This window comes from Nycticebus coucang, chromosome 9 (assembly GCF_027406575.1).
Source record: "Nycticebus coucang isolate mNycCou1 chromosome 9, mNycCou1.pri, whole genome shotgun sequence".
In the NCBI taxonomy this organism is placed as follows: domain Eukaryota; kingdom Metazoa; phylum Chordata; class Mammalia; order Primates; family Lorisidae; genus Nycticebus; species Nycticebus coucang.
In genome coordinates, this window is record NC_069788.1 from 68335412 (window position 1) to 68360962 (window position 25551).

Genomic DNA, 25551 nt, shown 5'->3' on the forward strand with positions numbered 1-25551 from the left:
TCAAAACATTTGACCATGAAAAATGTAATTTAAATATCCTCCCAGTACCTGAAGTTAATGTGATATTTAGCTAGTAAGAAGCATTCAAATTAATGCTTGAAACTATGTCACTTTTGTTATGCCCTAAAGTCCCATAGAAAATTGCATCTAAGAAGGAAACGAAGACAGGAAGATTACATCCCGCTCTCAGCACCTGGGAATCTTCCCCTAGCAAATATATAAAGCTAAAGTTATACTCTGTGAATTCCCTTTTAGTATTTCCAAAAGGCTTACAATATCAGCAAAGAGGTGTTTAACCAGCAATACCGCTGTGGGACAGAACTAGTGACCTGTTAATAAACAAAAGTGTAAGCATGAAGTATGAGGTATCAAACATAATTATACACCATCATAAAATAGAGGTTACTTAAGTAGGTATTTTGTGATGACTAGTTCTTAAGAAAACAAAGGTGAAAAACATAAAAAGAACTCAGTTTAAAAAAGAAGTTGGCTCTCCATTTCATTCTTGTACAAAGCAGGTAACGCTAAACAAGAAAGTTCTTTAATTCATATCTCTCTTCCTTAGTAAACAGTCCAAAGTTCAGTAAAGACAGAGAAACCTGTCAGGAGTCATTTTACAGCTAAGTGGGTATTTTCACCCACTATTTTTTCCTTAACATGGTATCTCTGAGGTCTTGTCACTGACTTGTTGCTTGTGAAGAAGTATTTTTCTCCACAACACATGCTTTGAGCATAAAGTCCTCCCATACAAAGGGAGTAACTAATCCTACTCTTATTAACGCAGAAGACAGTGCTTAGATTCCCCAGTTACTAGTCTAGTATCTTAAATAGGTTATCCAAAAAAAGAAAAAAAACATATTTCACACAGATAACAATTTTAACATTATAAGTCAGAATTAAGTTCCCCAATAAATAACTGCTATCTTAAAAGGAAAAATAAATTTGCAAACTACTATTTAATTTAACCTAAGATACTACCAACTGTTAAGATGCACCATGTACATCAGTAAGAAAAATCACTGCCCATTAAACTATGACACAATGCTTCTGTATCACAGAAAAGGTTTATTTTATACCTATTAAAACAGTGCTTTTAGAGTTAAAGAATTTTATCACATCAATCTTGTGCATGTGTAATGAAAATGTGTGAAATAAATTGGTTAAGTTATAACTATAACTTCATATTCTGAGTCCAACTCTTCTGAATCGCTTTTCAAATCACAGGCACAGATGGCTGCGTTTTTCCACACACCACTCCCTTTGGTGTTTTCAGGAGCAGTGTTGATGCAGCATTTGTGGAGAGTGCTCCACTACTGTCTTCTGTTTAATGTCAGCGGAAAGCTTTGGATAAAACAATGCTGAATGCCTTAACGATAGTCCTGCTCGTAGCATGAAACGGTCACGACACCCTCTTGTTGCTTTAAATGTTGCTTCGTCAATTCCGAGGGTTTTGGCAATTTCTCCTGCCTTCAACTGCATTGCCGGGCTTGTGATAGGCAATCCTTTTGCACGTGTTTCACTGACAAAATGGAGCACAGCTTCATCTACTTGTGGGTGTCTTCCTTTCTTAGGTCCTGTAAAGCATTTTGTGCTTTGCAAGAAAATATGGAATTGCAGTCATTCCTCCAACAACGGATATTTGCTTCACTAATATCAAATGTATGCCCTGCTGCTGTTTCCATGCTTTTCTGCATACAAGATAACTTTTTGTTTCAATGCTGAATCACTGTGTAATCTTTTTGAAGACATTTTTAAATGTTAATCAAACCTGCCGCATTTAGTACCAACAATACATACATTGATTAAAGTAATGACACTATGACAAGCTGTAGATACACACATGCACCAAGTAGGATTAATTACATGACTATACCTGGTTGACAGTAATGAAATGCATCCCAATTTTGGACAAACTAAAATGTAAAAAAAAGTACACATTTCAGTACTAATAAAATATGGTTTTTCAAGCCTGTAATGTTTACCAGATTTGTACCATTGCAAGAAAATAAGCCCAAAAGTCAAGGAATAAATGTGTAAGTAGACAGCCAGTGAAGCAAAAGATAATCTTTAAGATGAAATTTGCAATGGTTCAATTTGGTTTTAATTCCCTTTATTTTTATATGGCTTACATGTAAATCTTCTTCTGAATTGGACTTAAAATCCAAGTACAAAGGTTCACAAGTCATTCAGTAAATTTCAGTATCAAGTCACAAGAGAAAGGCTGACAACTGCCCTCATCATTCACCATAAATGACCATGTCTGGGGTCAGTGGCCCTCATCAGCAGGTACCCTCCTCTGTCGAGCAGATCTGATCCTGTGTGGAGAGGAGGAAGCATCTTCTTCAGTTTCAGAGCCTGAAAGCTCATGATCTCCTTCCTGGGATCCTGTGTCTCCCACTAGTTCTCGGAGAAACTTGAATTTTGATAAAAAAAGATGCCATACAAAATACCAACCTAAACAAAGACAAAAACATTAAGACAAGTTATTATACACAATGTTACCAATTCAGAGTGTTACCGTTAATCTGGGGGAGGGTATGTTATAAAACAGTATATACAGAGGGTATCAAAAAAATATATACACATTTTAAGCTATTGTGTTGAAAGTAAAATCCATCATTCCCCAAAGTGTAGGAATTTCAGGTAAAATGAACGTGCATAGCATGTCTAGGTACACTTAACCGGTACCAGCACCTTCAATTCAACTTGTAAAAGTAATACACAGATAACATCTCTTAAAATGTGTGTACATTTTTTGGGCATCCTCTGTATCTAATATAAAAATAACTTTCACAGAAAATATACACTGTTTTAATTATATGCTGAAAGAATAAAGCCAGAGTACCAATATCTTAGATTCAATATTTTTAAAATAGATTTTAAAATATAAAATTTTTATATCAAAGTCATTAAAAAGTATGAACTCTTAGAAAAAAGCACCCAAGGTTTTTTGTTGTTTTTTTTTTTTTTGCAAAGAGTTTTATGTTAAGTAGGTTTTTAGATGTCCACTAATAAGGAGCAAACATCAATCACTAAAGAAATACACAAGATAAAACTCTGAACTCATGATACTCAGTTGCTCTGTGTTGTTAAAAGTATAAAACAAACAAGATACACCACTGTTAACAAAGTTTTTATGCCAGTATGTTTTCTTCATGTACCTACTTTAAACATTCTGGCTTCACAGAATTAGCAAAAGATCATAGCATATTCTGTGAAAATAAAATTCAACCAACTTTTTAACCCAATGTTAATAAAACAGGCTAAGATAAATGGACACTTATGACGTTTCTAATTTTACTTGTTTTTCATACAATCTTTGGGGAAAAAAAGTTTACCATAAACTCCTTAATACTAAACAACTTCAGCCATTTAACTCATTTTTTCAAGATTTTGCTTTCCTTTATTTTGAAGGCTGAGTGCTAACTGAACCAAACCACAAATATTTTTTGGTCAACCATGTGTTTGAGTGAAGTACCTAACTTCATAATACAGTATTTTAATTAGATTCCAAAGTATCACATTCTCTCTCCATCCAACATTCTTTGTAAAACAGGACCCATGAATTAGCAGAAAGAATACAGGACAAGGAATCTCAGCTCTGACAGGAGATTCACAAAGCTACTACAGTAAATGAGAAGATATTTAAAGGGCTTAGGTGCCTAGTGCTAAGCAAGCATTTTGTAAAATGCTCCACTGACTGAGCTGTGGTTATTCTTGCACAGCAGGATCTCATGTGACTTTTACTGTTTTTTCAATTATCTTTTTGAGGTATGATTGACATACCATAAAATTCAGCCTTTGAAAAGTGTTTTTCAGTGGTTTTTAGTATATTCACAAGGTGGTACAATTATCACCACTATCAAACTCCAGAATATTTTTTTATCAACTCCAAAATAAAACCCATACCCATTAGCAGTCACTTCCCCTCCCATTTCCCACCCCTGGAAGCACAAATTTGCTGTCACTGCGAATTTGCCTACTGTGAGCGTATCATATAAATGCAATCATACAATGTGAGCACATCATATAAATGCAATCATACAATATGTGGCCTTTGTATCTGGCTTTTTATGCTTGGTCTGTGTTTCCGAGGTTTATCCACAATGTTCATCTATTAGTCCTTCATCCTTTTTCATTGTAATACTCCATTGTACGGATATGGATATATCACATTCTGTTTAACCATTCACCAACTGACAGACATTTGGATAGTTTTCTACTTTTTGACTAGTATAAACAACAAAGTTTCTACTTTTTGGTTGCAATAAATACTTGTGTACAAGTTTTTACATAGATATGTGTTTTCATTGTTCTTGGTATATAGTATCAAGGAGTGGGATCGCTGGGTCATGTGGTAACTGTGTTCATCCCCAGTGAAATTACTACACTGTTTTCCAAAGCAGTTGCACCACATTCCCACCAGCAATATAAAGGTTCCAATGTCTCCACATCTTCACCAACACTTTCATTGTCTGTGTTTTTAATTACGGTCGTCCTATCAGTGTGAAGTAATCTATCATGCAACTTTGCATTTTCCTAATGAATAATGATGTTGAGCATCTTTTCATGTGCTTATTTGCCATATGTCTGCCTTTTTGAAGAAGTATCTATTCATTTCCTTTGCTCCTTTTTAAGTCAGATTGCCTTATTATTGAACTAAAAGATCCAGTTTTTTTTGGTTGAAGCAGAGTCTCGCTATGTCACCTTCAGTGCCATGGCGTCACAGCTCGCAGCAACCTCAAACTTTTGGGCTTAAACTATTCTCTTGCCTCAGCCTCCCAAGTAGCTTGGTGAACTACAGGCACCTGCCACAATACCTGCTATCTGTTTCTTGTAGTTGTCATTGTTGTTTAGCAGGCCCAGGCCGGGTTCGAACCTGCCAGCCGCGGTTTATGTGGCCAGCACCCTAACCACTGAGCTACGGGCGCCAAGCTGATCTAGCAGTTCTTTATATATTATGGATACTAGATGCTTATCACATGTGATTTGCAAATATTTCCTCCAATTCTGTGGGGTGTCATTTCATTGTCTTGAAAATGTCCTTGGAAGCACAAAAGTTTCTAATTTTAAGAAAGCCCAATTAATCATCTTTTTCTTTGGTTGTTTGTGCTTTTTTGATGTTATATCTGAGAAAGCACTTATTAATCCCAGGCCTATCTAGTTTTTGCTCTTACATATAAGTCTTTTATCGACTTCTGTGAATTTTGGTGTATGAGAGGCATACAAATTCATTCTGTGTGGATATCAATTTATCCCTGTATCATTTGTTGAAAAACGAATTCTCCCCCATCATTATCTTATCTTGGCACCTTTGTCAAAAAGCAATTGACCATAAGTATTACAGTTTCTTTCTGAATTCTAAATCATTGACCTAATTCCCATCTTTATGCTAGTACCACACCATCTTGATTACAGTAGCTTTGTGTTTTGTGTTAAGTTTTGACATTAGGAAATGAGTCTATCAGCTTTGTTCTTTTTAAGATTTTTTTTAGTAAGAGTCCCTTGCATTTCCATGTGAACTTCAAAATCATTTTGTCAATTTCTACAAAAAAGGTAGTAAGAATTTTGATAGGTATTGTACTGAATCTGTAGATCAATTTAGGGGCCACATTGTTTTTTAAAATACTTCTGGGTACTTACCAAATTTTCCTCACAATGAACACACATGGGTTTGATAATCAGAAAAATAAAAAACAAATTGGTAAGTAAATCATGAATGCTCTGTAAATTTATATTTTTTAAATACTTCAACACCGTTAACTTGCCCAAAGTTGATTTCAACAGATAATAAGGAAAATTCCTCCTAACTCTTAGGTTAGTTTTGAGAATATTATCTAAAAGTTAAATGAACTCATTTGACCAAGGTATTATGCTACACAGAGATCACAGAGGTGAATTTACCATCAGGAATTATAATCCACCTCAAAGACGATGGTCTTGACCTCATTAGAACCAAAGATTCCAACCGGGGTTATAGGGTATAAACTGACCACAAAGAAAAGTAAGTGAGGTGACGAGAAGGGTTTTGACTGAAGAGATATCATGGTGAAGGGCCTCATCTGTGGGCTCCCATCATAAAACACTGCAGCACCCTTAGGACGGTTATGAGAAAGCAAAGTCAGCACAGAAGTCTACAAAATAAGCAAGTAAGGATACCTGTAGCTAACCAAGTCCTGGGACATAAAGCATTCAACTGGACTATACACGCTCTCTTCCCCAATTTTAATAGAAGGAACAAAAAAAAAAAGTTTTTAAATCACTGCCAGCAACCAAACAACATAAGGGATTTAATTTCAAGTCAAAATTCAGAATGTGGTGTCAGTAAGAGAAACTTGAGGGGTCACAGCAGCAAGTTACGGCTGCCACACCAAACTCACCATCCCCTCACACCCACACCAGCTGAACCACTCTGACTCCATACCACTACAATTTTTATCCTCAAATCTAGAGATAAGCAAGCTTGAAGAGTATGCTTATTTCTCCCTATCCTGTCTGGATATAGGCTATGTATAGGCGGTAGCATGCGGGTAGCAACACCATAAAAAAAGTAAGGTAGAGAGGCTCAGCGCCTGTTGCTCAGTGGTTAGGGCTTCAGCCACATACACCAGGGCCGGTAGATTTGAACCTGACCAGGGCTGGCAGATTTGAATCCGGCCCGGGCCTGCTAAACAACAATGACAACTACAACAACAACGAAAAAAATAGCCAGGCATTGTGGCAGGCGCCTGTAGTCCCAGCTACTTGGGAGGCTGAGGCAAAAGAATCACTTAAGTTTGAGGTTGCTCTGATCTGTGACACCACAGCATTCCACCAAGGGCAACACAGTGAGACTGTCTCAAAATAATAAAAATTAAAAAATAAGGTAGAGAATTCCCCTAATATAAACATGGAGTTCATCTGCTTGGCAGCCAAAAAGAACAAATATATACTGTGCTTGGCTTTTTACAATGGCCAACACTTACCAAATTTTCCCCACAGTGAACACACATAGGTTTGATAATCAGAAATTCCCAGAGGGTGGGAAATGCAACAAAAAGAGAGAAATTGTAGTGTTGATAATTGCAGTGGTATTCATTAAACTGAGGGAAGTCCCACAAGTTGTCCTCCAACTAAAATAACTAAGTTCTTATAGAGCTATAATTGTGGGGAGAGCTAGAGGAGAAAGATGAAAGGGGAGGTGCCTCCATGTCCTAGTACTTAAGATTGATCAGATCTGATGCTTCTATCTCAGACTGTTTATTAAAGAATTTTAATAGTCTGAACAATGGATGATACTAAAAATGTCAAGTTTGAATGGACAATCATTTATTTTGGGAAAAGCACCATCATTAAAGTTTCAATGAATATATACCAGAAAAAGCATGACTGAACAAAGACTGAACAAAGATGACACTAAGACTACTGTGCTAGATAAAACTGCTAATAAGACGTTCAATGCCTATATTAATTAGACATGAAAATAACAACAGCTAGGAGGCATCACACTACCTGACTTCAAAACATAATACGAAGCTTTAGTAACCAAACAGCATGGTACTGGCAGGAGAAAGACAGACCAATGGAACAAAGTAGAGAATCCAGAAACAAATCCACCTATTTACAGATAACTGATTTTCAACAAAGGCACCAAGAGGATTCAAGTTCCTCAAAAAACTAAAATCAGGTCTAACATATGATCCAGCAATTCCAGTACTGAGTATATATCCAAAAGTAAGGAAATCAGCATATTGAAGAGATATCTGCTCACAGGCCCATGTTTATAGCAGCGCTGTTTATAATAGCAAAGATACGGAATCAATCTAAGTGTCTATCAATGGATAAATAAAGAAAATGTGGTGTACGTACACAGTGAAATGCCATTTTTATGTCTGAATGAAATGCCATTCAGACATAAAAAAGAACAAAATCCTATCATTTGCAGCAACATAGATAAAGGTGTAGGGTAACTGCATGTTAATTAAAATAAGCCAGGCACAGAAAAACAAATATTACATGTTCTCACTCATATGGAAGAGCTAAAATAGTTGGTCTCACAATGGTAAAGAGAAGAATGATTCTTACCAGACATCAGAAGGAAAGTGGGACGGGGACGAAAAGCGGTAGGCTAATGGGTACAGGTACAGTTAACAGACATAAGGAGTAAATTTTAGTGTTCCGTAGCACAGTTGGGTAAATACAGTTAACAACATTGTATATTTCAAAACATCTAAAAGAGAAGATATGAAACGTTCCCAATTTAAAGACGTGATCATGTCTGAGGTGATGGATACCCTATTTATCCTAACTTGATCATTATACATTGTGTGCATATAACAAAATATCACATGTGCCCCACAAATACTATGCATGAACAATTATTACATATCAATAAAAAATATTTTTTATATTAGGTTTTAATTTATTTATTTTAGAGACAGAGTCTCACTTTATCGACCTCAGTAGAATGCCGTGGTGTCACACAGCTCACAGCAACCTCCAGCTCTTGGGCATAGGTGATTCTCTTGCCTCAGCCTCCCAAGTAGCTGGGACTACAGGCACCCACTAGAACACCTGGCTATTTTTTGTTGCAGTTTGGCCGGGGCCGGGTTTGAACCTGCCACCCTCGGTATATGGGGCTGGTGCTCTATTCACTGAGCTACAGGTGCCGCCAAAAGAATAACTTTTTAAAAACTCTGAGACAGGTACTGTGCAGAAATACCTTGCATATATTATCTAATAGCCAAACTGTTATTCTGTTTAAACTATCCTGTCACATACTTCTGTCATGTCACACTCCTTGTTAATGGCTCTGATCCATTCATCTGTGGTATTTTATTTTCACTGATCTTATACTACAAGCTAGAAAGTCACACACATAATTCATTTCCTGTTATACAGCAGCTTTTAGTTCAAGTTATAGAATCCTTAAGACTTAGCTACACCAAAAAAGGGGGTGGGGGCGATCTGTTACACACTTAAGGGATGTCTCACAGCCCATGGAGGAAGTGCCCTTCCCAGGGACTAGAATAAGGAGAAGATTCTTGTGAACTGCGATTATTCTCTCAGCATTATCTGTTTCTCTCTGCACACTTGCTGCATTCTTCTCTATACTTCTCTTCGTATTTTGCTGCTCCTTTCCCTGTTTTCACAACTTCTCAGGTCATATTCTCAAACAGAGATAGCCTAGAATCTCTGCCCTAAATTGAGTCAAACATCAGACCCAGAAGCTGTCTGCATCATCTGGGGGTAGGAGCAAGAACAGCGAACAGGGAGGTAGGGCCCACCGCTAACAGACCCTGGGTGTTTTTACAGATTCAAAGGTAGTGGATAGGACAACCTAGAGAAAGATCCTCAGTAAAGATACGCACTATCTCCTCTACCTTTATAAGCCAATAGGCTCCTAAAGGATGATGTCTCCTATAGAAGCCACCAAAAAAACCCAGGCAGGCAATTCTATCTAACAAAAGACATCATCTTGGGATCTGCCTCAGTTCCTTTAAAACTTCAACAAAATATGACCTTTGATTAATGTCCACACAGCAAGAGGTTCTCAACCTCTGGAGCAGCGGAACTATTTGTAGTGGGGACAAGGTGGGGTCAGATGAGGCTGTGAGTCATATTCTTCCTTCTAGGAAAAGAAATACCTGGCTTGGCACCTGCAGCTCAGCAACTAGGGCGCCAGCCACATACATGGGAGCTGGTGGGTTTGAATCCAGCCCGAGCCTGCCAAACAACAATGACAACTACAACCAAAAAATAGCCGGGCATTGTGGCAGGAACCTGTATTCCCAGCTACTTGGGAGGCTGAGGCAAGAGAATCGCTTAAGCTCAAGAGTTTGAGGTTGCTATGAGCTGTGATGTCATGGCACTCTACTCAGGGCAACAAAGTGAGACTCTGTCTCACCAAAAGAAAAGAAAAGAAAAAGAAAAAGAATACCTGTACGTAGAAGGCATGTTCAAAAGCACTTATTATCTAACAGAAGGACTCTTGTTTAAAGATACATGATTACTACCTTGTAGCCTGCAAAGAGGGATCACTCCAACTGGGAACTCATTAGAATATGTTAGGGAGTTTTTAGAAACTATAAATTTCCAAGTACTGTGTCTTTAAAACTTACTCTTTCTCTGGAAAAGACAGATGTGGTAAAGAAAAAGCTTGAGTGTTGTTTCCAATTAAGGAGACAGGGACTAGGAGAATGGATCCGCAGTGGAGTGCCCAAAGGGCAGAGACAGGACACTTGAGAAAAGGTAACACCCACATTTGTGTTCACTGAGACCATGCAAGTATGTCAAGGGAGCTACAAAAACAACTGACCAGATATGGCTGATGAGTGGGGTGATGCTGTAGAAGGATTGTGGACATGATGACTAGTATGATGGATGGCCAGAAGTTAGACATAAAAATGGTATCTTTGCTCCAAGGAGAATGGTATTGTGTCTGATTAACAGAATGGTTTAGTACAGTGTATACATTCAGAGCTCATTCTCTTATATACTACAAACATAAGAGAAATGAAAAGTTACCTTATAGAAAGTGGAAGCATCACCCTTTACATGTTATTGGTCATACGACAGCATTAAATCATAAAACAGGGGTGTGTGTGTTGGGAGGAGGAGACACACCACAGACACAAGAGAAAAAAATCACTAGTTCAGACTGAGAATTCCAACTTATCATAAGAATAAACCAGCCTGATTTGGACCTTGGGCCCTAGTTACTGATTTCTCCCAGGTGTGTCTATGTCTATGTTCTGTAGAGGAGGAGGGGATGGGGGCAGAACAACCACTAAGACCCAGGCTGCCTTTTACTAAAGAGAACCCTTCCCTTGCATTTTGCATGCCGACAGCAGACAGGACCTTTCATGGAAGTATAGTTCACACAGGTGCTGCCGCCCAAACCTGATCTGCACACACCAGAAACCTTACTCTTAACCTATGGACACATGTCTGCTACCAGGCCTGGGATTTAGTAAAAGAGAAATGGGAGAGAGAAAGAAAGACAAGCTAAGGGAAAAGACTGTCCACAATTATACATACCTATAATCAGAAATTTATGCTGATTGTTAACATAAAGTTTTTAAGGGCAAATTCTAACCTCACATTGATAAGCACTGTATATATGAAAAACTAGCCAGCAATAGAGCGTGTGAATTCTGGGATTATCAAAGGAGCTATCGCTTAACATGTGCCAATAACTAAGCATTACTTCTAAAAACGAATTTCATGAAACACACTGTATGTTGTTTTTCCACACAAGAAAAACATGCTGGCAATAGAATGGTAATGATAGAAGTTGAACTTACCAATGAACCATTGCCATCTACACACCACAAGCCCAGGAGATAACTAATTTCACCACCTTCACTTATAGAGTTTTCAGTTCACAAAGTGCTTCTACACACAACATCTCATTTAATCCTCACAATCCTTCTGAATGAGTGAGGCCAGCAACCATTATTCCTGTGTTCCAGGTAAGAAAATAAAAGTTCAAAATGACTCACAACTATTGAAGAAAAGCCAGCTACATTAGGTAGAACAATGAATTTTAGCAGTTTATCAAATGTCTCAGATTTTCAGGGTAAAAGTATGGCCAATACACATAACACTATTAAAGAGAATGAGAATCTGATTTCACTACTTGCTACAGATTGAAAGTTAGTGTGTCCCCAACATTCACGTATTGAAACTTTTTTTTAAGACAGTCTCACTCTGTCGCTGTGGGTAGAATGTTGTGGCATCATCGTAGCTCACAGCAACTTCAAAGTCTTGGCCTTAAGCGATCCTCTTGCCTCAGCCTCCCAAATAGCTGGGCACATATTGAAACTTAACCCCCAATGTGATGGTATTTGGAGGTAAAGCCCTTGGGAGTGATTAGGTCACAGTGTGGAGTCCTCATGCATGGGGTTAAGGGCACATGTGAGACAGTCCACCAAGTTCCCTTATCCCTCCCCTGTACTATATGAGAACACAGCAAGAAGACAGTCTTCTATGAGCCAGAAAGCAGGTCCTCACCAACCTTAATCTAACAGTACTTTGATTTTGAACTTTGCAGACCTCCAGAACTATGAGAAATTTCTGTTGTTTATAAGTCACCCATCCATGGTATTCTATTATAGTATGGACTAAGACACTACTATAAATGGACTAAGACACTACTCAGTATCTTTTTAGTCCAAGAGCCCAGGTGCAGTATAAGCACAAATTCTTGTCTTTGTAAATTATGGAATCATTCCAATGGAGTTACATAATCTCACCTTCATGACAGCATCGACATGATTAACCAACTGGCTCAATACCAATATCACGTTTGGTCAAAGCTCTTTTTCATTTTCAATCCTACTACCTTATTTCCATTTTACTCTGAAGGAAGTTAAGATGTCCTACTCCACAAAGTAAACTAAGCCAAAGAGAGTCAACCTCCCCCTCTACAGACCATCACTTTCTCAATGACACATTAGGCAAAGCTAAAAGGTGCCACTGGTGAGTCAACATAAAGTTAAACCATATGACCTCCAGAAGATCAGGAAAGAAGACCTGTTCTCACTCCTTTCTTTCAAGCTTGTAAGGTCCTAGAACAGTACAATAAGACAAAACAAAGAAAATATACAAATGCACGCATGCGCGTGCGCGCACACACACACACACACACACGAAAAAGAATAAGTAAGATTATCTTTGCCTGCAGTTAACACAAGCCTGTGGGTAGAAAATCTTGAGGACTTTATAAAAATTAAATAATAATGTATCCACTAAATTCATTATGTTTAATTTAGTTCATATTTATTTTAGTTTTTGCCTCATTGCACTGGCTAGGACCTTACAATGTTGAAAGATATACAATGGAGAGATATAACAGGGTCATGGACTGGAAAACTCAACATTGTTAACATGTCAAACTTACAAGGAAATGCAAAGAATTCAAAACTCATACAGAAATGCAAGAGACCTAAAATACCCAAAACAATTTTCAAAAAGAACGACTTTGTACAACTTACACAAGTAGCATAAGGATAGACCTGTAATTCAAAGGAACAGAATAGAGTCTAGAATAAACTCATACATACAGGATAAACTGATTTTCAACAAAAGTATCAAGGTGACTTACTGGGAAAAGAATAGTCTTTTCAATCCATGATGCTAAAACAGAGGGCGGGAGGGAGGGAGAGAATGAGAAAGAAAGAGGGAGGGGGAGGGAAGGAAGAAGGGGAGAAGAAAGGGAGGGAGCAAGGGAAGGAAGGGAGAGAAGGAAGAAAGAAAGAAAGGAGGGAGAGAAGGAAGTAAAGGAGGGAAGAAGCAAAGGGAGAGAGAACAAGAGAAAGAAAAAGAGAGAAAAAGAAAAAAAGGGAGAGAAAGAAGAAGGGAGGGAGGGAGGGAAGGAAGGAAGGGAGGGAAGGAAGGAAGGGAGGTAAGAAGGAAAGGGAGAGAGAACCAGAGAAAGAAAAAGAGAGAAAAAGAAAAAGAGAGAGAGAGGGAGGGAGGGAGGGAGGAAGGAAGGAGGGAAAAGAAACACTTCTTAACTCAAACCACAGACAAAAATTACAGCAAGGTGAATCACAGACCTAAAGGTAAAACCTAAAACGTGTAAGTCCTGGAATACAGGAGAAAATTTTTGTGACCTCTGAGTAGACAACAATTTCTTAGGACTCAAAAAGAAATGAAAGAAAAAAAACTGATCTCACCACAAAAAATAAATATGTGAGATAAGGCATAAGTTAATTACCTCAATTTAGCCATTCTAAAATGTATACATACTTCAAATCATGTTGTACACCACAAATATATTACTCTACCAAGGGTGATAAAGTGAGACTCTGTCTCTAAAAAAAAAAAAAAAAAAAAATTAAAGTGCTGACTAAAAACTCTTAGCTAGGCTGGGCGTGGTGGCACATGCCTGTAATCCTAGCCCTCTGGGAGGCCAAGGCCAGTGATTGCCTGAGCTCATGAGTTCAAGACCAGCCTGAGCAAGAGCGAGACCCCATCTCTAAAAATAGATGGGCGTTGTGGCAGGTGCCTGTAGTCCCAGCTACTCAGGAGACTGAGGCAAGAGAATCACTTGAGCCCAAGAGTTTGAGGTTGCTGTGAGCTATGACACAACTGCACTCTACAGAGGGCAACAAAATGAGACTCAGTCTCAAAAAAAAAAATAAAAATAAAAACTCTTTCGCGTAGGCCCAAGAGTTAGAGGTTGCTGTGAGCCGTGTGACGCCACGGCACTCTACCCCAGGGCAGTACAGTGAGACTCTGTCTCTACAGAAAAAAAAAAAAAAAAAAAAACTCTTAGCTCCCCATTGCCTATAAGAAAGCATAAATTCTGGAGGCTATATATAGTTTCACAATTTAGATGCCTCTTGTATACATCTATAACCTCATCCTTGCCAATTATTCAAGAGCTGAAAATTCATTCATCATTCAAATATTCATGGAGTTGGTGCTAGGAGAACTGGATAACCACATGTAAAAGACCAAAACTTGACCCACACCTTTCACCATTTACAAAAATTGATTCAAGACGGAAAAAGACTTAAATTTAAGGCCTGAAACAATAAAAATCCTAGAAGAAAGTATGGGAAAAACTCTTGAAGATGTCAGCCCGGGAAAGATTTTATAAAAAAGACTTTCCATGGCAACTGCAACACCAACAAAAATTAACAAAAGGGACTTAATTAAACTGAAAAGTCTGCACAATTAAGGACAAAACAATCAAAGCAAATAGACAAACTTCAGAATGGAAAAAGATATTTGCATATTACAAATATGACAAAGGCTTGATAACTAGGATCTATAAGAGAACTCAAATTAACCAACAAGAAAAGAGCCAACAACCCCATCTATCACTGGGCAAGAGACATGAGCAGAACCTTCTCTGAGGAAGACAGACGAATGGCTAACAAACATGAAAAAGTGCTTATCGTCCCTAATTATCAGAGAAATGCAATAAAAATCACCCTGAGATATCACCTAACCGCAGGAAGATTAGCCCATATCACAAAATCCCAAAGTTGCAGGTGCTGGCGCAGATGTAAGCAGAGAGGAACACTTTTACACTGTAGGTGGGACTGCAAACTAATGCAGCCTCTTTGGAAAGAAGTATGGAGACTCCTCAAAGAACTTAAATTAGATTTCCCACTTGATCCTGCAATCCCACTATCAGGCATCTACCCAGAAAAAAAAAAATCATTTTATCATAAGGACATTTGCACTAGATTGTTTATCACAGCTCAATTTACAATTGCCAAGATGTGGAAACAACCTAAATGCCTACCAACTCAGGAATGGACTAACAAACTGTGGTATATGCATACCATGAAATATTATTCAGCCATTAAAAAGATGGTGACTTCATATCTTTTGTATTAACCTGACAGAGCTGAAATACATCCTTCTCAGTAAAGTATAACGAGAATGGAAAAGCAAATATCCAATGTACTCAATACTAATATAAAGCCAATAGACGATCTAATTCACGCCCACATAGAATAAAAACTCATTTCAATTCAAGTTGGGAGAGGGAGAATAAGGAAGAGGGAAGAGGGGAGGAGGAATTAGGGTGCTCCCACTGAAAGGGCACAATGTAGGGGTGTATGGCATAGCTTTGGGGTGCAGGACATAACTACAAGGGGGACTCTAGCTAACAAATTCAAACATTGTGATTTAGTTGTTTGTATCCTCACATTTAACCTGAAATTAAACAAAAACAAATATTCATGATTACTTACTATGTTCCAAATAGTATCCTTATTACAACATATCTATACGATGATTAGAATGAAGTACTATAGGAAAATATAAACCAGAGTAAGGGGAAAGAGGCCAGGTGCATGTGAGAGAGGCTAGCATCTTACAGAAAAGATTGGGAGTCTCATTGACAATTGAAATGATAAAGTTGCCGTTTACCAAAATAGACAGGGCTATAAAGAGCAAGGTCTAGAATACAGATATGCCAAGTTTGAAATGCTTGTCATGCTCATTGTCTGACAGGTTTTTTTTGTTTGTTTGTTTTTTGTAGAGACAAAGTCTCACTTTATCACCCTCAATAGAGTACCGTGGCGTCACAGCTCCCAGCAACCTCCAACTCCTAGGCTTAGGTGATTCTCTTGCCTCAGCCTCCCGAGTAGCTGGAACAGGCACCCATCACAACCCCCGCTACTACGCCCAACTACTTTTTTGTTGCAGTTTGGTTGGGGCCGGGTTTGAACCCACCACCCTCGGTATATGGGGCCTGCACCCTACCCACTGAGCCACAGGCACTGCCCTATTTGACAGTTTTTATAAACTCCAGTCTCCCTGCCCGAAGGTCAGAGGTGGGACTGAAATGTCCCACCTTCTAATCACCTGTTTGGTCTTTCCAGTGATCAGCCTAACTAACTAGGGGCTGCACTCTGAGTCACCCTGAGGCATTAGCATAAACGCAGGCATGGACAGAAGGGTCTGAATAACAAAAAACACTCCTACCACTCAAATTCCATGGTTTTTGTGCCAGAAATCAGGGACAAAGACCAAATATATTTTGAATTATATCACTGGGGTGAGCCTGGTGCTAATCGCTTTTGGAGCCTTAAGAAAATAATCTGAGAAAGGAATGGAAACCTAGGTTTTAACTACGTTTACCTGCTATATGAATGTCTTCTCTACTGGAGCATGAGATCCATAAAAGCAGAGATTCTGCTTTATTAATTTGTAGACTCCCATGACCACCACTCATAGCAAATGAATATAAAGTTCATTAAGTATATTTTATTGATGCATAAGGGCTATCCATCTTGAGGGGACTCTCATTTGTGCCTTACTTAAGACTTCTTTGTAATGAGAATTTAAGAATTTAAACTGAGGAATCTTTCTTCATGCCTTCTTCAAACTTCTAAGGGCTTACTGTGTGCCCCACGCTATTTCAAGACCAGGGATAGAGTAGTGAGCAAGCCAGGTAAGGTCTACAACTTCATGGAACTTACAGTCTAAACCAGGGGTCCTCAAACTACGGACTGCAGGCCACATGCGGCGGTGTGAATTGTATTTGTTCCCGTTTTGTTTTTTTACTTCAAAATAAGATATGTGCAGCGTAGGAATTTGTTCATAGTTTTTTTTTTTTTAAACTATAGTCCAGCCCTCCAATGGTCTGAGGCACAGTGAATTGGCCCCCTGTTTAAAAAGTTTGAGGACGCCTGGTCTAAACACACAAACAACTCATTTCAGATAGTGTTAAGTGCTCTGAAAACTATGGGTAAATGAGATAGAGTAAAAAAACTACCATAAGTATGGTCAGGGAAGGTCTCTCTAAAATGATGTTTATAATGAAACCTGAAAGAAGAAGAACCAACCATTTGAAGAGTCAAAGGAAAAGGACAAAAGCCTTAAGAAAGTACAAGGTTGGCCTGTTCCTGCAATGTTAGGAGAACCAACCATTTGAAGAGTCAAAGGAAGACTGAGGACAAAAGCCGTAAGAAAGTACAAGGTTGGCCTATTCCTGAAATGTCAGGAGTAGTGGGGAAAGTCCAGAGATGAAATCAGAGAGGTAGGTGGGGGCTACATCACCCAGCTCTTTATAGGCCACAGTAAGACATTTGGATTGTATTTCAAGAGAAATGGGAAATCATCTGAAGATTTAAACAAGGGACATTTTAAAATATTATTCCAAGGGCTTGGTGCCTGTAGCTCAGTAGTTAGGGTGCCAGCCACATACACTGGGGCTGGCGGTTCAAACCCAGCCCAGGCCTTCTAAACAACAATGACAACTACAACAACAACAAAAAAAAATAGCCGGGCATAATGGCAGGCACCTGTAGTCCCAGCAACTTGAGAGGCTGAAGCAAGACAATAGCTTAAACCCAAGAATTGGAGGTTGCTGTGAGCTGTGATGCAACAGCACTCTACCAAGGGCAATATAGTGAGACTCTATCTCAAAAAAATAAATAAATAAAAATTAAAAAAAAAAAAAAATATATATATATATATATAATTCCAAGGATAAGCAGTAACTGAACTAACAAAACAAAGGAAAAGAAAGAAAACAAAAATCTGGATAGTAGAAGAGGAGCTAACTAGAGCCAAAATGAAATGAAGAACCATGAGGAAAGAAATCAGGACTTGGAGTGGGAAGAGGAGAGGGGAGAAAAAAGGATTGGTTGAACATCTATTCATGAAGACAGCCAAGTTTACCACACCCAACTGGGAAATGAGAGAATTCCTGTCTAGAGAAATAGAATACTCACAGAGAATAGATCTGCTGATACTAACAATTAGGGATAGTCCTAGAGAAAGGCCAAGTCATAGTTCATCATACTGCAAAAAGCGCAGAGCTAACACAGAATTTATCATCTTCTTTTACTATCTTGCTGTTTAAATATGAATACAGAACAGGTCACTAAACATTTATAGAAAACCTCTAATCAAGAAATGAGTCAAAAGCAAACAAGCAGAAAAGAAAAAAACATGCACAACACAGACAATGCAAGGAGAAAAGCAAACACTTTAAAAAAAAAACAACAACCTGTAACTAACATGCTTAGGGAGATAACATACTGCATATAGAGAGCACAAACAGGTGCTGCAGAAGAGCAATAATCAGAGAAGAAAGCTTGGAATTAAAAATTGGATAGCTAAAATTAGCTTTAGAAATCTGATATAAGAAAAGATAAAACCCAAAATATGTCCCAGAAGAAAGGGGAAGGAAGGGACTGAAACAGAAAATAGAAGACAAAAAGATATGCTTCAGAATAACAATGATAAAAAAGATTACCCCAAATGCATTAAGAAACAGAAACCAAGGACAAGGAAAAAAAAGGCAACAGATTTCTTAAAATCAGTCCTAGAAATCAATGGAATACTAATTTCAAAAGTCTGAATGACAGTTATTTACATTCCTAAATATATTCTAACTATCAATCAAGTATAAGGATAGTAAGTAAAAAGACATTTTTCAGGCATTAGCTCAAAATTATTTTCAAAGTGTTCGTTCTTAGAAGCCTACTAGAAAATGTGCTCCAACAAAAAAAAAAAAAAAAAAAAGAGCATAAACTGAGAAAGATGGCATGAGATCCAAAAAACAGGGTATAAAACAGGATAGCAGAGAAAGTATAGCTTTCTATAGGAGAATGACAGCTGTTGAGAAGGAGGGCTCTGGGACTGGGTAGAAGGAGGAAGGGAAGAGCAATTCATTTGAAAATGTGGAAAATATTCCTGAAGATTATAAGATTATAGAACATTCGGGATGGGGACAAATAACAATGGGCAACATACAAAAAGGTAATACTATATATTTAAATTAAATTTAAAAAGCAAGTATGTATTAATTTCAAGGAAAATGAAGACCCATATATTTAAGGAGATATGGTCATATTACACTACCAAGGAATAATATTTACACGAGCAAAATATAAAACCTATTAAGCTAACCAAAAATTGTGTTATTAATAGCAAGGAGGGGAAAAATGGGGAACCTACCATGGTTAATAATGTCTAAAATTTCAAAACCAATAGATAGCAATGAATAGGTTATTTAGAAATATAGAATAACGAGGATAATAGTGAAACTGAGGATTGAAAGGAACTACCTTTGATAAGTACTATGGACTTTTGAAACTATAGTTCTTCTGTTAAAAATTTTTTGTGAACTATTTCCTTTATAAAAGTGTGTGAAAAGTAAATTACAAAGGAAAGAAGAGTTGGAAAAAAGACTAGTTAGGAAAGCAAGCAAGCCAAAGATGATGATGGTGACAGTATTTTCTTTTCGTGGAGAAGATAAAATATTTCCAATTTTTTTAAGAAATCAAAGTTAGAAATTCTATGAAATGCACACAGAATTCATTGATGTGCTTTAGGGAAGAAGGCTAGAAAGGAAGAGGCAAAAATCAAGGATGACACTTAAGTCCTTGACTGGAACGACTGAGTGGAAGCAGGTAACACTGCAGATGGGAAAGATTGGGTGGAGTAACAGGAGGTAGAAATCAGGAGTTTTGTTTAAGGTATACTAAATTTGATATACTTATTAGAACTCTAAGTGGGGATGTCAGTAAAAAAAGTCTGATGCATGAGCTTGGTGCTCAGGAGAGAAGTGAGAGTTACAGGTAAACATTTTACAGTCATTAGTTACAGTTGGTGTTTAAGTCTCTAGGATTAGATAAGATACCATGGAGAAAATAGGAGAAAGAAAATATTCATATATTTGTATATTACAGAGATAAAAATAGAAAACAAATCATCTCATGGAGTAAAGGCAAGGAGTAGTCCCTAAACTTTTCATTTCAGAGATAGGTGATAGGTAGGAAGATGTAAACTGATGGACAAATATAGTTTATATACTTTTGAATGTACTAGGAATAATGTATTCCCTCCTATTGTAGGTTGTGGTTTAAAAATCTAAGAAATTCTGGGGGACGAAAAGCTAAGAAAACATAAATAGCCATTATGGTAGGAAGAACACCATGGAAGTACAGCTTATAAAAAGCAAAAAAAAAAAAAAATGCTTGTCAAAGAAATATTTTTATGCTGTACTTCCATTGAAGAGAATGAATATTAACAGATTAAGTTCAATTAGTACTGACAAGTGCCTACCAGGAGCTGGTAATAAGGACATCATTTGTCATTGACCTTGACAAAGTAGCTTCAGTGAATAGCAGTAGTGGAAAACATTTTAGAATCAATGAGAGGTGAGCAAGCAGAGACAGCTCAATACAAAGAAGGAAAACCTCCTTAGGAACCTAAAATTTGGGGTGGCACCTGTAGCTCAAGGAGTAGGGCGCAGGTCCCATATGCTGGAGGTGGCGGGTTCAAACGCAGCCCCGGCCAAAAACCACAAAAAAAAAAAAAAAAAAAAAAAAAGGAACCTAAAATTTGAAATCAGAACTCACTATGTGGAACAGCCTGTCAGAATTCTAAAGCAAACTAAGCTACGAATTCCTTGGGACAGAACCTTGTCACAAATTCTCTGTTCCCAGTGTCTAGTAGACCCTCAGCACTCAGTATGCTGAACTGAATGAAATGAGAAAACAGGAGACCTAGCCCAAAGAGCAGAAGCTCTTAATCTGACCTCCAAGTTTGGAAGAGTAGATGAAATCTCTGAAATGAGCGGGGGGAGGGGGTATCGGTGCACTTTTCTTTTAAAAAGGGGGAGGATTATAGCATTCACCAGATTCTCAAAAAAACTCTTGACCACCAGAAATTTAAGAACAATTGTTTTAGGCGCTTACACTCTAAGCTATTCAGCTAGTCCCTACTTTTCACTCAGTGTTAAAGACATGGTACTTGTATGCCCCCCCAAAATTCATAAATTGAAGTTCTAATCCCCAATACGACTGTGCTATATTTGGAGATAAGGCTTTTAAAGTAATTAAGGTTAAATCGGGTAATAAGGGTGAAGGCCCTAATCCAATGACTGGTGTCCTGATAAGAGGAGATTGGGTCATAGACACAAAAACCACTTGAAAACACAAAAAGAGATGACTATCTAAAGGCCCTAATCCAGTGACTGGTATCCTCATAAGAAGAGATTGGGACACATGCAGAGAAAAGACCATGCGATGACACAGAGAGACCACCATCCACAAGCCAAGGAAAGAGGCCTCAAAAAGTCAATCTTGCTAACATTTCCATCTCAGACTTCTAACCTCCAGAGAACTGTGAAAAAATAATTTGTTAAGATACTCACCTGTGGTATTTTGTTATGGCACTCCTAGAAATGGTGTCCTACTTTTCTCTCTCAAGTCTGGTCAGATCCTTCCCTCCTCTCCCCAAGTCTGCCCCACGCTCTTCAAAACATGAGGTTGCCCCATTATTAGGTCTCCCAACAAAAAATGTGTTAGGATCCCTTCTTCACAGAGCATTAGCTCTTGACCATTCCAATCAAAATAAGATGTTCTTTTTACCTAGCACACTTCATCCCTTATTCCATAGTATTTTCAGAAACTAAAGGCACTTTTAGAAAAATGAGTAAAATTAAACCATCAAATAGCTGTTGAGAGAGGAGAGAGCAATTAGGAATTATGACGCCCCAGAGGTAAATTTGGCAAATTCTATCCAAGGTGTGGTAGGGTCAGATGCCCATGTCCATTATGTGTTCAAATTAGAAAGGACAGCATGTGCTTTCCTTCTTCCCCACATGCAAACAAGTCACAAGGATCTGGTTTTCCTTACTTCGAGAACCTCAAACATCTACAGTTAGCTCAAAATGCTGACATCATGGGCAGAAAATTACAGAAGGTTATTCAACTACTTTATCTTATCAGAAAAGAAAGACCGAAAATTAAAAGCTTTAACTCTGGTGTCATAATAAAACATAACAAATTTTAAATATACACATATATAAATACAAATACACAGACATGCATATGCACAACCCCATACATATCTTCAAGTTTTACTAAGCATTTATTAGTACACTGTGTAATGAATATGGCTATAGTATTTTTATGAATTCTGACCAACTACTGCATCAACCTGAACCCATACTTCAGTCTTGTAAATATGAATAAATAATTTCACTGACATCTGTTCTCGGTGCTTCCCACATTTTCACAACAGTCAGCCACTTTGCTAAGAGACCTGTAGTTATCAGTTACTGTGTATAAAGAAATCAAAAAGAGATAAAAGTGCACTAACATTATCTTGAGAAGAAACTTTAATGTCCTCTCATTCCAAGGAGGAAAATACCCACAGCAAACAAAATAGCACCATTATTACAGAACTAAGGGTTAGGTTACCTGACCGTGGGACGTTTAATACAGCTTGTGTTTATCAGTTGTGCCTGGTCTCAACATCTCCACTTGGAATTTAGTTGAAGTCTGAACTCTGAATAAACAATTTCACGTGTGCTGAAAACCCAACTCACTCCCTGATTAAATAAAGGTAGTGAAACCTCTCATTACCATTAAGGTCAGAACCTGTGAGAAAGAAAAAGGAGTAACCAATCACTTCACCTTCGAATAGAGGCCAAGGTTAAAATCTGGGCAGACTGTGGTTAGAATGGCAATCAAGAGCAGACGCTGTCAGTGAGGCTGTTATCTGCTTTACCCAGAGTCAAGATGCCCTGCCCTGGATCCCGTCCCTTCCCTCTCCAGGGTGCCCGCGGGCCTGCCATGGGTCAGGGACACAGCTCCTCTGCGCTCGCTCCTGAGAGATATGGGGCCAAAAGTTGATTTTAAGACACTTGTCTATCTACGTTTTTTTAACAACAGACTAAACAAGCAAGTCAGCAACCTGGCGGGTGCAACTGCCCCCTCCGCGGACGCCCCCACCTACCGCACACCATCAGCAACAGGACGATCAGCAGCGTGGCCACGAACACCAGCAGGGTCAGCCCGACATTATGCCACATCTTGCCGGGAGGGTGGTCGGCTCAGGACCGCGGGCGCCGGCTGGGTGGCGGCGCGTCCTGGGTTTCAGCGGCGGGCGCCGGGCGCGGCGGGGCGCCGGGGCAGCATGGGCGGCGGACGCCCCCTCGGCAGCGCCCCTACGGGGTGGGGCGGCGAAGGGCGGGCACCGCGAGATGCCCGCCCGACCGGCCCTCTTTCTCGCTGCGGCGGCCAGAGCGCGCGAAGCAGGCGGGCCCCAGGGCGTCTCTACCCCCTCATCGCTCGGGAGAGCAGGGGCCGCGGCGTGCTGAGACCCGGACGACGGCAGGACGCGCTTCCATGTCAGACGCTGCGCGTCTGTGGAGAGGAGAGAGGACCAACACAGCAGCACGAGGCAACACACGGCTCTCAGAGCTGCCCGCCTGAGGGTCCTGCGGCCCCTAAAGACGCCAGATGTCAATGTCTCCAGGTGGCGGCCGCCGTGTCTTCACCGCCCCAGGCCCGCTCCTTCTCGTGGCGGCTCTTCACCGCGCGCCCCCTCCTCTCGCCTTCTCCGCGTAGCGGAGGAGTCTGGGAAATGGAGTGCGGAGCCTGGCGAGGGTGGGAGGGCGGTGTCCTGTGCGGACTACAATTCCCAGAATGCACCGGCTCTGGGGGCTTTGCTTCACCCTCCCTCTCGCCCCTTCTGCCTTTGGTCTTTCTCAAGCTATCGCCGCTCTCGGTAGGCAGCGGGATGGGATTCTCGGAACTCGCGGAGTTGGCTTTCCTGCCTGCCGAGGCGCCAGTGAGTTTTCAACCATTACTCCACACTCAGAGTCATTTGGTTTCAAGCAGCGATCTACCAAGTACGCAGAGGGAAGAAAGGGGAGGTGACTGCCTGAAAAACTGGTTGTTCTTGAGTCAGCCCTGTTGCTGGGGGCGAAGATTGGGTACTTGGGCTTGGGAGGAAGTACTCAGGTCTCTGTCAAAGAGAGGGGCCAGGGACAAAGATTCTCCTTCCTCCTCACCTCGCCCCTCGGAACGGATGTTATGTTCAGTGGCTTCAAGGTAATGTTTTTCAGAAGTAACCCACGGGTGACTTAAGGACATCTATAATGCCCTTAATTCACCTACCTAAGTTTTAAGTTTGATTCAGCTGCTTCCTTGAGACCAAACGACAGGTGACCCACAGCTGAAGATTTTGCTGCTCTGGCTTGAACAAACCTCTGTGAAAGAAGACACGTTAATAATATCAAATACTCTATCGCCAACTGAAATTAACCCCCCGCCCCCAGTTACACCATATTACATTCATTAAAGAAGTGCGCAGTGGTTATGGCGCCAGCCACATACACCGAAGTTGGCGGGTTCGAACCCTGCCCGGGCCATCTAACCAACAATGACAACTGCAACAAAAAAATAGCCGGACGTTGTGGCCGGCGCCTATAGTCCCAGCTACTAGGGAGGCTGAGGCAAGGCAATCACTTGAGCCCAAGAGTTGAGGTTGCTGTGAGCTTTGACTTGACAGCACTCTACTAGTAGAGGGCGACATAGTGAGACTTTGTCTCAAAAAAAAAAAAGAACCCCCCGGAAGGGTAGTTAGTTCCTCTTTTAGAAGGAATCACAGCTTTCACATTTTCCTGTAACTGTTGGCCCCTGCAGTACTTTATACTCTTCTAGTAATTACTGTTTTCTGTCTTCTGTCTCTACAAATGAATCTAACCTGCAATCCTAGCTGCCCTATTGTGTGAGCTTTATTCCCTAAGAAGCAGCATTATGAGCCAATGCCATATCTGGAAGTACAGTAAGAGATAATTTGCTGAATATTTAATATAAGGGTCCTGTGACGACAGAATGAACCCAGCGTGATTAAGATACATTTACAAAAAATCAATTTGTACTTTTTTCATGGATGGTTCAATTAGATTGCATAAGTAAAACGTTATAGTAAAAGCCAGTTGAAAATAACACAGAAGAATTTCTTAAAGGTTTTCTCTTTTCATTCACACCTATTGATTATCTGTAGGTGCCAAATATTGTTTTAAATTTAGGTTGGGGATAGAGCAGTGAATAAGACAAAGAAGGTGCCGGCATTCAAGATATAATACTGTATTACAATTGGAAAATACAGACAATAAGCATAAATAGGGCAATCTCAGGAACTGCTAATTCCTGAAATGAAAACAGGGAGGTGTGATAAAGATAGTGATGTTATGATATTTTAGGTGGAGGGAATCAGGGAAGGCCTACCTGAGGAAGTAGTGTTTACTCTGAGTCCTAAATAACAAGAAGGATCCATTGAAAGACC

At 39.4% G+C, this 25551-nt stretch overlaps 1 protein-coding gene across 1 annotated transcript; it reads right to left on the reverse strand.

The window, feature by feature from the left end:
- Positions 1 to 1050: 1050 nt before the first annotated feature.
- SMIM13 (small integral membrane protein 13) lies at positions 1051 to 23347 on the reverse strand. Its single transcript, XM_053603482.1, has 2 exons — positions 23212 to 23347; positions 1051 to 2454 (listed from the first exon to the last, which is right to left on the reverse strand). Exons 1-2 carry the CDS (start codon positions 23285 to 23287, stop codon positions 2267 to 2269), a joined length of 264 nt encoding a protein of 87 aa, XP_053459457.1. The 5' UTR covers positions 23288 to 23347; the 3' UTR covers positions 1051 to 2266.
- Between the last annotated feature and the right edge of the window lie 2204 nt (positions 23348 to 25551).